The 15,441-nt window shown below is 42.5% G+C and overlaps 1 protein-coding gene across 3 annotated transcripts in view; it reads left to right on the top strand.

Annotated features, from left to right (window-relative positions):
- VRK2 (VRK serine/threonine kinase 2) overlaps positions 1-15,441 on the top strand; it is a 1,303,788-nt gene that overhangs the window by 175,933 nt on the left and 1,112,414 nt on the right. For all 3 annotated transcript variants that reach the window (XM_044054930.1, XM_044054917.1, XM_044054923.1), the window contains 2 exons: positions 11,889-11,997; positions 12,110-12,202. In XM_044054930.1, the coding sequence (XP_043910865.1) occupies positions 11,889-11,997; positions 12,110-12,202 (202 nt within the window). The remainder of the gene's footprint in view (positions 1-11,888; positions 11,998-12,109; positions 12,203-15,441) is intronic.

Below are 15,441 nucleotides of genomic sequence, written 5' to 3'. Positions count from 1 at the left end.
TGTGTTTGTGGGGGTACTCTCCTTCAGACGTTTTTCCAAGCCTAGAATCACTGTCTGTTGAGGAGAAGCATGCCTCCTTATGCCAGATTACCATCAGCTGTCCTAGTGCTAAATGTGCTTTGACAGTGTAGGGTTGCCTGGTTCAGCTGCGTTCCTCCCCCAGGATGGGTAAGGATGTAGCAGCTGCTTACTCCTGGCCTCCTTAGCCAATTCCTAGAGGCACTCGAGCCAGTAATCGAATTCTGACTGTATGAGGTGTTATCAGGGCTTTATCCCTCTGTGTTATGGAGCTGGCTTCCCTTTCTTTCAATTTTCGGATGCAGGCATAAGTATACTGTATTATTGCTTTCAGTCTTTGAGATCAAGCTGAGTTACTAGTTAGACGTGGAGTTTTTGATAACAAAAGTATGTAGTTCCTGCACTTAATATAATCTATATTTGCTTTTACAACTGTCCCGTTTAGTTTTTACATCTAGGTGCATTTTTGAAAGCTATGCAATACTCTTTCTTCTGTCATTTATAATATTCTTTTTTTTAATTAATTAGATGGGTTTTCTGATTAATTTGCCTGTATATTTGTGCATTATCAGTATGTGTTTAAAAATACATCATTTAATAGTATTGAACTCATTGGCAGTATTTTCAGGATAAATACTTGCATCATTGAGAATAACTTTCTAGTCTTTTTTTTGTACAAACTGTTTTGGTATGTATATCATTTGTTGCAACATAATTTCAGTTGGTAAAATATGGGAAGGGTGATTTATTTATAAATGAGTGTAATTTTCCTTTTAGGCTAAACATAATGACACCATGATTTGTGTAGTTAAGGGATAAAACCATGGATGGAGAACAGAATAATCCTTTTTCTTTAGTATATCTAAGATATCGCCATCCCTAGCTGGACTTTAAACTGTATTTATTTTTGTTTTCTTTTCTGCAGGACCTCACCTGGTTCCTAGCTTGTTTATGCTTCCAGTCAGTTGTCCTTTTCGTCCTTCAAAGCAAGACCCATACAGCCTATTGGTTCTGGCCTGGGTAGCTCTGTTGGCCCATCAGTTTTCCAGTAGCAGGAGTTGGGTGATAAGGAGTGAGTCAGCTTGCTGGTCTGCAAAGTGGCCTACCATTCCCTGATGGAGCATCTCTGCCTCATGATAGCTCCCCGAGTTCTGTTTTGTGGTGACTGCTGCAGAGAGCTTACCTCCACACGATGAACCCCTCGGTCTTATGCTTGTGCACTATAGGCTTATTCTTTATGGGTGGGAGAATTTAGTGCTCATGTTAGATACTGAGCCGATGCCACCTTATTCACCTAGTGTGTGTGATCTGGCAGAGGTCAGTCTTTCCCATCATCCCCTGCTACTAATAAACCACAGTCTTATCTGGGTTATAGCTGAGCTTTATCCCTGTGTTCCTCAGGAGTTGGCTGTTCCAAGCTGCTTTTATTAAGATATTTAATATTTAGGCATGCTTGTTTAATATAGAATAATTTACTCAGTCATTGAATGGATGAAATCCACAGTAAGAGTTGCATTTTCATTGATTCTTACATCCTGGGGTTTTGTTTAGGAACTACTACTGCTCTCTAAGGGACTTGGATGGTACGCAATGGATTTCAATAATATTCACTGATAATACTAACTGTTTGATTTGTAGTCCTGATTTGGTGTCTGTGTCTGGCTTTTTGATATTCTTTTTCACAGTCTGAGACACAACCTACTTTTCCATGTTATCTGTGATAATGAAAGGAGATTACCCTGGAATTTATAATGCGCACTTTGAATCTTTAAACATGTTTAAAAAGGGAAAACTACTCGTGTACCAACTCTTGTGCTCAATGTTTTCTGGAATTCATAAATTCCAATGCCTTGGATCAACTTATCCACACTCCCACCAGGGGCAGCAATATCCTAGACCTGGTTATTACAAACATGGGAAACCGGTGCTCCACACCAGAGGTGGGTTCCTTGTTGGTCAGATCCGACCACAAGCTGATCACCCTAGACCTCCACATCCCTTCCCCACCCCACCCCCCATTAGGGAAGCCACTGTAAAAAAATTTCTCCAAAGCCAACTTCACGCTTCTTAAGACAGAAGTGTCAAACTTCACGACAGTCATGCTGACGGACAATAGAGGTATGACTGCTGAATGCTACACAAATGCACTTTATAAGCACTTAGCGAGCTCATGGATTGTGCAAGCCCTAACAGAACCAAGATGCTATCCTCCAAAAAATGGAAGTCTATCTGGTGGTCCCCTGCCATAAACAAACTCTACAACAGAAGAAAGAAACTGTTGCAAAAAAAAAAAAAGAGTAAAATCCCTTGACTGGAGGAACTCCCTGGTCAGCCTCAGTAAGAAGCTGAGATCCCTCATAAAATCCTCCAAAGCTAGTTATGAAAAAAAAAATCACCACTGACTCTAAAGATAACCACAAAGCATCCTATAGCTATGTCAAGAATCGCAATAGCAACACTCAGATCTGCTCTGAGTTACAGCACAATGGCACTAAATGTACAGAACCAACTGATATTACCAACATCTTGGCAGATAGGTTCAGTGCTAACTTTACCCCCCTCTCACCCCCTAAAGGGCCCATCTCTATACCGGAAGAATGCAACGTTCCTGTAATCATGGCTGCACAGGTAAAAAGCACACTCTCCAAACCAAGAACACAGCATCCATGGGACCTGACAACATCCCAGGCTGCGTTCTACATGAACTATAGAATGAACTGGCACCCCACCTAAGTACCATGTTCAATCATAGCCTCACCTCAGGCTATGTGCCCACTGAATGGCGCACAGCAACGGTTATCCCACTCCACAAAGGGGGAGCCACCACAGACCCCGGAAACTGCCGCCCCATTAGCCTGACGAGCCTGGTCTGCAAGGTTATGGCACGTATCATCATGGAACTTATAAATAATGACATTGGTAATCTCCAAAGTCTGGACCCCACCCAGTTCGCGTTTGTAAAAGGCAGAGCATGTCTCCTAAACCTGATAGACTTCTTTGAAGCGGTCACCAAAGCCATAGGTGAGGGAAAGGTGGTTCACACAGCCTATCTAAATCTTGCCAAAGCTTTCAACACCATTCCCCACTCAGGAATTATAGATAAACTCACTAAACTAGGTATAAATCCCTATGTCACAAGATGGGTTGCCAAATGGCTCACTGACAGAACCCACACTATGAAAGTAGCAGACTCCAAATCCAACTTCAGACCAGTGACAAGTGGAGTACCACAGGGTTCAGTCCTAAGTCCTTTCCTGTTTGGTATCTACTTCTCTGAAGTACAGGCTAACACAGAAGGATTTTGGCTAACGAAGTTTGCAGATGACTGCAAATTAGGAGCCATAATCAAAACTCCAAAAGATGTGGACATCCTACAAAAGGGTCTCGCTGAGACAGATGCCTGGTGTCAAAGCCATGGCCTCAAGCTCAATGCCAAAAAGTGCATTGTCATCCCTTTTGGTAAAGACTCTGTACCCATGAAGTACCACATAGGCGGTAGTCTACTTAACACCGAAAGTGTGAAGAGACCTTGGGACACAGGTGGACAGTAGTCTCTCCTTTGATAATCACATCGCCACAGTAGTCAGGAAATCCTAATCACAAAAGGTTTCTCATCCAGGAAAAAGAGGTCATTGTTCCCCTCTACTCATCACTCATTAGACCCATTATAGAGTACAATGCCCCGTTTGGTATGTACCTCACAAGACATCTACAACTGGAAAGGCCACAGAAATACCTCACAAAGAGGATTACCGGCCTCAAACAGATGCCCTACGTAGACCGTCTCAAAAAACTGCAGCTTTACTCCATTGCATATCGCCTACTCAGAGGTGATCTTTGCCTAACACACAAAGCTATGTCAAACCCAGAGCTTTTAGACATGCTCCACTTAAAGAAATCCCAATCCTTCCAAGCTACACGCTCTAGGGACCTAAACCTTGTCACCACAATAAACAGAACACGCTGGAGGGATAGATTCCTGTCCCAAAGACTTCCCATACTCTGGAACAAACTACCTATCTATATCAAACAAAGCTCCTCATTAGCACTCTTCAAGAGAAACCTTGATGACCTTCTCAGTTGCTTACCGTCTGCTCAGAGGTGACCTATGCCTGACCTATAGGGCCATGTCAAACCCTGAACTAATGGACATGCTTCACCTCAAAAAAACGAGATCCCTCAGAACCACTCATTCTAGCAGCTTGAACCTATGTACAACAATAAACAGGACATGCTGGAGGAATAGATTCCTGTCCCAGCGACTCCCCTCACTCTGGAATAGAATCCCAATCCATATTCGACAGAGCTCCTCTCTGACCCTCTTCAAGAGAAATCTTGATGAGTGGATGGGTAATTGTAAGTTCTACCCTGGGATCGCTTCAGGAGCCCTGTTGACAGAGGCCCAGGTTACTAATCTAATGGGGAGGCGAATGCCATCACTCTGTGGCTAGGCTTATAAATGCCCATGGGCAGATAGCCTAGTACTTACCTATGAACCTATGATTGGATGGGAAATAGGAAATTCACCCCAGGATCACCTCTGTGGCTCTGCTTGACAGTGGCATATGAAAATAATTTTCTTTGGATGGCGAAAGCTAGGGTACCTTTTGGCTAGGCTTATGTAGGCCCTAGGGCTAATAGCCTAGTATTTACCTATGAACCTAATTTTCAGTAATGGTGAAGATATCAACATCCTTTAAGTAGAAAAAAACTTCTAAGTCACTTGTTTTATTGCTGATACTTCAGGCCTTCAGCAGTCTACATTCACTTCTGGTTTTTGTGTTGCGTGTTTATATTTTTTTGTCTTAAAATTTGAAGAAATCTAAATAAGAAACTGTGGGGTTGAAAAGTGCCTATTTGGTATTTGTCAGAGGCAAAGCACTGTGGCTGGTTGCACATTTCATTACAGAATAAGAAGCAGTGAATCCTTTGTCTTTAGCACCATGTTGTCACCCTTTGAATTCCAGCATTTTTTCTTGATGTGAAGCTGCCATACAAATTGATTAAATAATTTTGCTAAGCAGATGTGCTTTCCCTATGCTTGCAATGATGTTTGACACCCCTTGTATATCAAACAGGAGGGTGTCTTCTTATATTGTTCACTTGAACATGAGTAATGAACATGTCATAGTAGCATACTTTCTAACCTAATTGAGATTTCTATGATTTTAGCCTCAGGTTGGAATGATAGTGTCACAAGCTTCTTAGAAACCCATTGAGTTATGTGCCTGTCTTTACTCACAATGGAGTCACAAGTTATTGAAATGTTTTTCTGGTTGCTGGATCACAGTATCTGACACTTGGTTTTCATGGCTTGGTATATTTTTAGCCCTAGGTATTGTTTTATCATGACATCTGTCCAGTGTTATATGGTGACTGTGTATTTTTGATTCACTTTGGGAGATCTGTATAATGTGCATATGATACATATTTATTTAAGTTTGCTTACCCATGTAGTGCACAGATGGGACTGGACCAATTTCAGGCACAGCCCCAATAGGTTCATTCACAAAAACATTTACAGAAATGAGTAAAAAAATATTTTTGACACAGCTTCACTATGCAGTCTGTACAATGTAGTTAGCTGAGCTACTGGGTATGGCTTTCTGTTGCAACATTTATAACCTCTGCTTATGTAATGGTGTGTATGTGTTTCTTAGATGGAGTAGTTGCTGAGACTGAACATCTCTGCTCTGGGTATACTGACATCTGTTACAAATATTTAAGCTCATGCATATATTTTCTATGAACATGAGACAGTTCTTAAATGTCATGAGATGACTGCTGTCTGTCAAGTAAGGCTTTGGAAGTTACCTCATGATTTGTATATGTACCTAATTTGGAGAAATGCTGATATTCATCGTGTAATACTGCTGCAGTCATCACACTTGGGTTATTCTGCCGTCAGGCGGTCCCGCAGTCCCGCAGTCGGCCGAATCCCAAAGTCTTGGTCCGGCGTCTGTTGTCGTCGCTTCTTCCCTGACGTCAGTGCGACAGGGGGATAAAAGAGGCAGCCGACGCCATTTTCTTCAGTCTTTCTTGCTGCACGGTGCCCGAAGCAGAAGCAGTTCGCAAGTGCCGGTCGGCTAGCTCCTGAGATTTTTGAATCGAATTTCAGCCCGAAGTCTTCTCTAAAGCTAAGTACCCGCTAGAAACTTTTCTTGCCTCAGACCGATGTCAGACAAAGTTAATAATTGCATTTCTTGTGGGAAGCAAATACCTCATAAGGATTTTCATTCTTATTGTATTCCTTGCTTAGGCCCAGACCACGACGTCTCTGGTTGTCGGTTTTGTGCTAGGTTCAACAAACGTACAATCAAGCGTCGGGCAGATTTCGCCCGACATTATTTTGGCAGAAAATTTAATTATAGCATGTCTTCGGAGCAACCGACTTCAGCAATTATTAAAAAATGCAAGGATAAGGACAGGCAACCAAGACGAGGCCTCAGCAAGGCCTGCCACCGGTTCTCTGGTTTTCAGCGAGGCGCCTACGCAGCCCCTGACTACCGCAGATTTAGAAATTCTGACGGCCACCCAGACCGAATCAGCTGGGCCTCAGGAGCCGGTTCCATCTCACCCCTCGGACACCAATCCTGACGGTGATCTGGAGATTTTGGACAGGCCTTCGGTTTCTGAAGGTGTCTTTAAACCGACAACTATCTCTATTAAGTCTTATGCTAAACTTAAAGCCCCCTTAAAAGTTAGGAAACCCGGTCCACAGTCCCCCCCACAGGCCCCTATGCCTAAAAACAGATGCTTAAGATGGCTGAGAATTTAATTACCCTTATCAGGGGTTCACAACCCCCTCCTGACAAAAGGCCTAGACTGGAGGAAGATTATCCTTCCCCTGACCAAGCATCCATGTCCTCAGCTAACTCTGAGGACCAGGATTATTCCTTCCCTCCTTATGAAGACTCAGATGCTGAAGAGTCCATTCCCTCTGTCTCCCCCCCGAAGACTACTCTTTTGGGGAAACTTTACACACCATGAGGGAACACTTCCACTGGGAAGGCCAAGATTACTCTGACTCTAAGAAAAGACTCTGTGAGTTTCTTCTTCTCCCACAGCATAGACCCCTTACAATTCCTCCAGTTTTAGACATTTTGGATGATGTTTACACCGAATCTAGTCTAAACCCAGATTCCTTGCCTCCTGCACCAGCTAAACCAGACAGATACTACCGAGTTCCTGATTCTCATAAGTTTCTATATAAAAGCCTTGTTGCAGACCCCAAAACCACTTCCCAGGGTCCCAAAGGGGTTAAGGCCTCTACTGCTAAGAATCCACTACCTTCTGAAAGACATTCCAGAGCATTAGAAAGATGGGGGAAGAAAGTGTATACGTCTGCCACTTTGGCCATGAGGGCCTTAAACTGCCAGTTCCACATGCTAAAATACCAGCAGTACTTGATTACACAGTTAAAGCAGAAAATGATCCCTCAGACAGATCAACCTGATTTCAAAGAGATGCAGGATTTGCTGCATGCAGCAGAATAGGTGGGAAAGCATACCTTACAGTGTGGTTTTGATTCATTGGAAGCCTCATGTAGAGCAGTTATCACAGGATCTGTAATACGTAGACATGCTTGGCTAAAAGAGCAAGCCTTACCAGAACATGTCAAAGCAAGGTTATTGGATGTTCCATTGCAGAAAGATGTGTTATTTGGTGTCATAGCAGAGGAAGTTTTAAAGAAAATGGAAAAAAAGTCAAAATCTATGCAGACAGTTAAAGATTTTTTACAGGTACAACCTCCTCATTTCAGCAGAAACTGGCCATCAAAAAACTGGTCCTTTCCTGCATCAGACAGACCCCAAAGGGGTAGGTACAGACGCCCAAGGGGCAGAGGCCAGCCACAAGGTTCTTTCAGGCCTAGACAGTGGCATACAGCAACTCAAAGAGGTGGAGACGAAAGATCTCAACCCTTTAGGAAACAAACACAATGACTTCCCTCTTCGCCTGCCAAGCAAAATTGCCCTGGCAGCACCTTTGGGAGGAAAACTGGCTCTATTTCCACAAAATTGGCGCATCATAACAAAGGACAAATGGGTTCTGGATATTATTACCCGAGGCTACAGATTTCATTTTCACACTTTACCATGGATGAGAGGCATGCCAAATCTGCGTCCAAACCAATGGGCAGAGGCACAAATGCAAATTTCAGCTCTCATGGATATGAAAGCAATTCAAAAGGTACCTACAAAGGAGCAAGGTCAAGGTTTTTACTCGACTATTTCTAGTACCAAGAAAGGACAAAGCCTGGAGACCCATTTTAGACCTCTCAATTCTAAACACTTACCTGGAGGTACCCAAATTCAAAATGCTCACACAGCAGCTTCTTCCCATGCTGGGCAAGGAGTCTTGGCTGGTAACGGACCTCAAAGAGGCATACCTGCATGTCCCTATCAGACAAGATTGCAGAAGATACCTCAGATTTTTGGCAGGTACAACGCATTATCAATTCTCTGCATTGCCCTTTGGCTTATCTACTGCGCCCAGAGTATTTACGAAATGCCTGGCATCAGTAATTGCATACTGCAGACAACGAGGAAAACAAATTTATCCATATCTGGACGACTGCCTGATCCAAGCGGACAGCAAGGCCATTCTATTACAGCATCTGGCATTTGTAACAAAGCTGCTAAGTTGCCTAGGGTACACAGTAAACAAAAAGAAGTCAAAGCTAATACCCTCACAAGACATAATATTCCTGGGTGCCAGCTTAAATACAATGGCCCAGATGGCTAATCTCACGCCAGACAAACAAAAACAACTGACTCAATACTTCAAAAAGATGGCAACTTTTACCCAGCTCACTGCAAGGAAAATCCTGCAGGCATTGGGGTTCATGGCATCCTGCATTCAACTAATTCCACATGCAAAGCTGCATATGAGGAAATTACAATAGTACCTGAAAAGTGTATGGACTCAACACAGGCACAGCCTCGAAACAAGTATACCTCTAATTCCCTGCCTTCAAAAAGAGTTCCTATGGTGGTCTCAAGCATGTCAAATAAACAAGGGTCTTCCTTTCGTCTTACCTCCAGCAAACCAAACTATGACAACAAATTCTTCAGGCTACGCCTGGGGAGCACACATGGCAGGACAGTGCATACAGGGCAAATGGTCCGCAAAACAAATGCATCTACACATCAACCAAAAGGAGATGCTAGCTGTGCAAAATGCACCGACAGCCTTCAAGGACCTCTTGCATCCAGGACAACTACTAATAAGGACAGACAACACCAGTTATGTGGTACATAAACAAACAGGGAGGAACACACTCCTACCCTTTATGCAGACAGGCAGTGACCTTGTGGAACACAGCATTGACTTTCCAAGTACAACTTCAAGCACAATTCCTGCCAGGAAAGGAAAACATATTGGCAGACGAATTAAGCAGAACTTTGGCAGATCCTCACGACTACACCCACAAGTATTTTCAATGATAACTCAAAGGTGGGGACGCCCAGACATAGAGCTATTTGCCTCCCCCAACAATTGCCAACTACAGAAATTTTGCACTAGGACTTATCATTCCCTAGCATGGAAAGTGGACGCCCTATCATTCAGTTGGACAGCATTGACAGTCTATGCCTTCCCACCACTACCTCTCTTGACCAAGGTATTACTGAAAGTCAGATCAGAGAGACCTCAAATGATCCTCATTGCTCCGGACTGGCCACGTCAGCACTGGTACCCATTACTAAGGACCTTGACTCACAGCCCTCCATGGATCTTACCTCAATTCCCACTTCTGTTGACTCAGCAAAACTCTCAGATCCTTCACAGTCAGCTCAGGACTTTAAATTTAGCTGCATGGAAAATACCTTGAATTATCAATCAACACTTCTCTCAAAGGACGTCCTGAATGTCATTTTGGAGGCCAGGAGGCCCAGCACCAGAAAAACTTACTCAGACAAATGGAAAAGATTTTTTGCATGGAACCAGGCTAAAGGCCAAAATCCTTGGATACCAAACATTCCTCAAATACTGCAATACTTAACTGAGATGCTACACAAAGGCCTTTCTTTCTCATCCATTAAGATCCATGCTTCAGCCATTTCAGCTCAATATAATACGGATCCTCCCATATTCTCACACCCTTTACTAAGGCAGTTTCTCAGAGGGGCTAAGAATATAAGACCCCCTCGAAAACCCCCAACGAACTACAATACTTGTCATGGAAAACAGCTCTGTTGCTGGCTATCACCTCAGCACGTAGGGTCTCAGAACTACAGGCACTTATGGCAGTGGAACCTTTCATCATTTTCCATCAGGACAGAGTCTCTTTACGAACTAACCCTACCTTTATGCCAAAGGTAGTATCCAGTGTGGCTTTGAATCAGGCCATTCATTTACCCATCTTTTATCCAAACCCCCAGAATAAAGGAGAAAGACTCCTTCACTCTTTGGACATTCACAGATAGCTACGTTACTATTTGGATAAGACAAAGACCTTCAGAAAAACTGACCAACTCTTTGTATCCTATGCTGCAGATTCACAAGGAAAGGCTATTTCAAAACAGACCATCTCCAAATGGATAGCACATTGTATCCGTTTTTGCTACTCGCACCATGGGAAAGCAGTGACTGTTAATATTAGGTCCCATTCTACCAGGGCTACAGCAACCTCAGCAGCCTTTCTCAGGGGGGTTCCAACCAAGGACATTCTGGAGGCAGCTACTTGGAGTTCAGTGCACACTTTTACCAAGCACTACCACCTTCCATTATACTCAAAAACCAGAGCTGGTTTTGCCACAGCAGTTCTGCAGGGCATCCTAGCTTCACCTAACCCAGTTTAGTACCAGCCACCCATCCATAGCTTTGGGATTCAACCCAAGTGTGATGACTGCAGCAGTATTACACAATGAACATAGTACAGTTTTGTACCTACCATAAATGTAGATGTTCGAGTGTATATACTGCTGCAGTCCAGGTTACCCTCCCACCATCCCCTCTACATACCAGGGTGTTAGTTATAACTCCATGTACATCAGTCTAATGGATGCATGCCTATATGGTGTATTTGCTAACAGCTAGTACTATTGTTTATCTACTAAGGTATTTTGCATAGTTATTTGTATTGCCTTCCTAGTTGGGGGCACCTGACATCTGGGGCAAGGAAAACTGAAGAAAATGGCGTCGGCTGCCTATTTTATCCCCCTGTCGCACTGACGATAGGGAAGAAGCGACGACAACCGACGCCGGACCAAGACTTTGGGATTCGCCTGACTGCAGGACCGCCTGACAGCAGGATAACCCAAGTGTGATGACTGCAGCAGTATATACACTCTAACATCTACATTTATGGTAGGTACAAAACTGTACTTTCCTGTTTAATAATGCGATTTTGGTAAGTGTTTCCTGATATAAAAAAAAAAAAAATTTGGTAAATTTAGAGAAATGGTGCGTGTTACATGCTTTCAGCTTTTTGTAGGAAGTAGCAGGCTCTATTACCATTCAAAGATTTCTTAAGTATGCTGAGAAATGTGGTGAAATCTATTGGTATTGTATTGTACAGCGAGTGAATAGGATATTCTGAAAAGGAGGTTAACTGAAGTTTAATCTGTTTAAATAGTGGACAGATTGAGAGCCATGGGTTGAAGAACATAACTGGGTGAAATCTCGCTTAAATGCACATTAAGCATGTGCTGGCAGAGGTACAGAAGTTGGTAGAGGACTGGAAGCTGTGCAACTCTTGTCATGTGATGTCAGCCCAAAGTGGCTATATTTTTTGGGGATATTGCTGTAAGACAAAGCAAGAGCAAGTAATGTCATGTAAATGACTGTTGGAGCTAATTTTTTCCTTTGATAGCTACGTATGCAGTTTATGTAACATATTTCTAGTAGTCGTTCTCTTCTTTATAAAGATACAGGTTCATGGTAATGGACAGACTGGGGACTGACCTTCAACACTGTCTGGAGATGTGTGGAAACCGATTTGCAAAGACCACTGTCATGCAGATAGGAATTCGAGTGGTAAGTTGAAAGAAACTAGTATGCAGATTCCAGACCAAGACAGAGTTCCTTAAGAGCCTTTTTTTGGCGATATTACCTTCCTGGTTTTTCATGCTGTTGTCTTTTCTTTTAGCTTGATATTCTCGAATATATACATGAGCATGAATATGTACATGGTGACATTAAAGCTGCAAATCTCCTTTTGGGCTACAGAGATGAGAATCAGGTAAAGTTGTAACAGTTGCATTTTTTTCTTTTTATAATTTCTGTCTGTGCACACTTGCCATGCAGCCTTGTACCCTAGGTCTTGATTTCTTACCTTCACTCCTCTGTATCCATTTTCTGGTCCTGGCATCTTTAACTGTGGTTTTCATGTGATCTTCCTTTCCCCTACATCTAAATTCTCTGAAACTAAACACACCAGTTGGTTGCAGTATGAAGAATGGATTTATGAACACTTCCGATTTGCTATCTGTGCTAGTTTGATTTATCATATAAAAGCACATGATGTTCATCATATGGATCACTGCTGCAGAATTGTATTTATTTATTTCTTTGTTTAACTTTGGGCTGACCCAGAGTTCCTACTCAGTCATGACCCAAACCATTAGGAAATGACATTTGTACAAATATGTATTTGTTCAAGGTATGAGCAGCCATGACAGAAATATTGGAAGTATTTTCTGTGTTGCAGAACTATACAAAGTAATTTCAAACATCATTATCAATCATTTCTGGAGCACAAAAAAAAATTTAATATTTGTATAGATACAGTTCTGACATATAATCGGCTCTTGGTCTAATGACACAGTCAGTCTAATGAACAAGATAAAAGAACATATATAGAGGAGATGGGTGGATGCTGATAGATTTCTACAGAAAGCCTTAGAAAATATATACAATATTTTTATGTTATGCAAAGCCCTTAAACATATGTACAGTTATTTACACTTGGACAGAGTTAGTTTATAAAATTAAAACAACATTGAAAGCAAGGAGTAAAGGTAGAAAGAAAAGAAGAGAAAAACATTGTGCTGTATTGTAAGCTGGTGTAGACATTAAGAATAAATGTGGTAATTAGGTTCACTGGAAAAAAATCTGTACTTTAGGGAAGGGCTGCATTTGGACAGAAAGTAAGAGCTACTATCCCAAATCCAGGCACCACTTGAATTTTTGTTCATTTTTTTCACGGGCTATTAATTTGTTTCTGAATGTTGAGCAAATTGTTAAAAGAGATCTTAGGTTACTGGAGAGTGAGTTTCAAGGTGGTAGACGTAATCTTGGACCTTCCCCTTGGATAAGCCAGTAAGAAGGCATTGTCAGTAATGGATCTGAAAGAGGGTTTGGTATGTAGTGTAAAGACAGTGGAAGGGCTGTGTCAACTTAAGAGAAAGTTAAATGTTAGTGAGTTAAGTTGGATCGATGCGCTGATATTATGTCTAAACAGCTTTCCTTTTGCAGACCAAGACAGTGGTTGCTCCCTAGTGTTTTAAAGAGATTGAAATGGCAAATCATGTTAGTTAAGCAGTTTGATTGGTGCCTGTGTTATAGGAATTGGAACTAGTTAATGGGCAGACAATACTGCAAATTGGTATGAGCAAGTTATTTCCCCCTTTTTTTTTTTGCTTCAAAGGTTAAGAGGTGGGAGACTTTGTAAGTGAATTTATGTTACTTTAGTGTTTTCCCAACAGTATTCCTGTTTGAGGTGTGAATGAGAGCTGTTGATCAACTGTGACTCCTGAGGTATTTCTGTTGCGTCACTGTGAGATTTGAAGAACCAACAGGGTCAACTTTTTTTTTTTTCTGGAGTGATTTTTGGGCATGATTTCTATGAGTTTCAAATAATAGCGAGGAATTTTAATAACAAGCTTATGGTCAATGAACTAATTCCAAAAAAGATTGATGTTGTTTTGTAATTTAAACTAGAGGATGTTGAATGATGGGATGGAGGCTTGGATAATAATACTGTCTGCATGTATTTTACATTTGCTGCTGGATAGTCCATTGGTAGTGAGGTACTCCAGTTTAGAGTGTGCCATTATTGGAGGAAGTATTTCCAGTGGAAACAGCAAAAGATGTTCTTCATGTTTCACTGTTGCAGTTATCTGTCTGCAGGTAGCCTGCAGGTAGCCCTCAGTCTGCCCGAATACCAGAGTCTTGGGATTTCTGTGTCGGATGCTGTCGTCTCATCCATGACATCAGGTCGTCAGGGGTATAAAACATGCAGCCGACGCCATTGCACGCGCAGGAGCCAGAAGCAGTTCACAAGTGCTGGTCGGCAGCTACCTGAATTTTTGTTTTTCGAGTTTCAAACCTGAAGTCTTCTAAAGCTAAGTACCCCGTTGGGGATCCTTTTTTCTTGCTCTAACCGATTTCAGAAAAAGTTAACAATTGTCTTGTCTGTGGAAAGCAAATACATCACAGAGATTTTTCATTCTTACTGCGTCACCTGTTTAGGCCCAGACCACGACATCCTTTGCTGTCGGTTTTGTGCCTTGTTCAACGCCCAAACTATTTGTTGTCGGACTATTTTTGTCTCTAAATTCTTTCGCTCTCATTCTCTGTATTCTGAAATGGCTTTGTTAAGCCACCCGACTACCGATCTACAGAAAAAAACGCAAAGATAAAGACAGAGACTGCATAGGTCCAAAACTGCCGATGACGCTTCCGCTAAGCTAGTTGCAAGTCTGCTGGTACTCGGTGAGTTGCTTTCACAGCCCCTGTTACCCGCTTTTGCAGATTCGCAGGCATCTACTGAGACCCATTTGGAGTCTGGTATGCCACGAGATGCTTCTTCGACTATGGAACCTGCGGATGTCTCTGCCTTGGATGGGTCCAGAGTCGCTGTGCAGGCACCGGCTTCTGATGGTGTATTCAGACCTTCCGATGTTCGTATTAAACCGACTACTTTGTTAATGACTAAATCTACTGAATTTCTCAGGCCCAGAGTTCGCACTACGCCTAGGAAACCGACAACCAAAGCACATTCACAAGCTCCCATGCCACAGAAACAAATGCTTAGATTGGCTGAAGACCTTATTACTTTAATTAGGGGAAGCTAGCCTTCCCTCTCTAAAAGACAAAGAATTGGTTTTCCTTCTGATTCTTCAGACCATGAGTCTGATGACTCTGGCCCCTGTAATTACCTGGACATGCCCTTATCTACCTATGCAGAGGAGTCAACTCCCTCAGCCCCCCCCCCCCCCAGAGGACCTTTCTTTCGGTGAAACCGTGCATACCCTAAGAGAGCATTTCCGCTGGGAATGTCCGGACTACCCACAGTCCAAAAAGAGACTCTGGGAATTTTTAGACTTGCCTTAGCATAGGCCTCTAGCTATTCCCCCTGTCCTGGATATTGTAGATGATGTCTTTATGGAATCCAGCCTTACCCCTAACTCTTTACCACCTGCTCCTAGAAAGCCTGACAGATACTACAGAGTACCTGACTCTCTCAAATTTCTATTT

The sequence above is a fragment of the Protopterus annectens genome, chromosome 1.part2 (genome assembly GCF_019279795.1).
Source record: "Protopterus annectens isolate FY-2018-M chromosome 1.part2, PAN1.0, whole genome shotgun sequence".
NCBI classification, from domain to species: domain Eukaryota; kingdom Metazoa; phylum Chordata; order Ceratodontiformes; family Protopteridae; genus Protopterus; species Protopterus annectens.
Note: the sequence above shows the minus strand (reverse complement) of the source record. Positions and strands in the feature narration are given on the sequence as shown.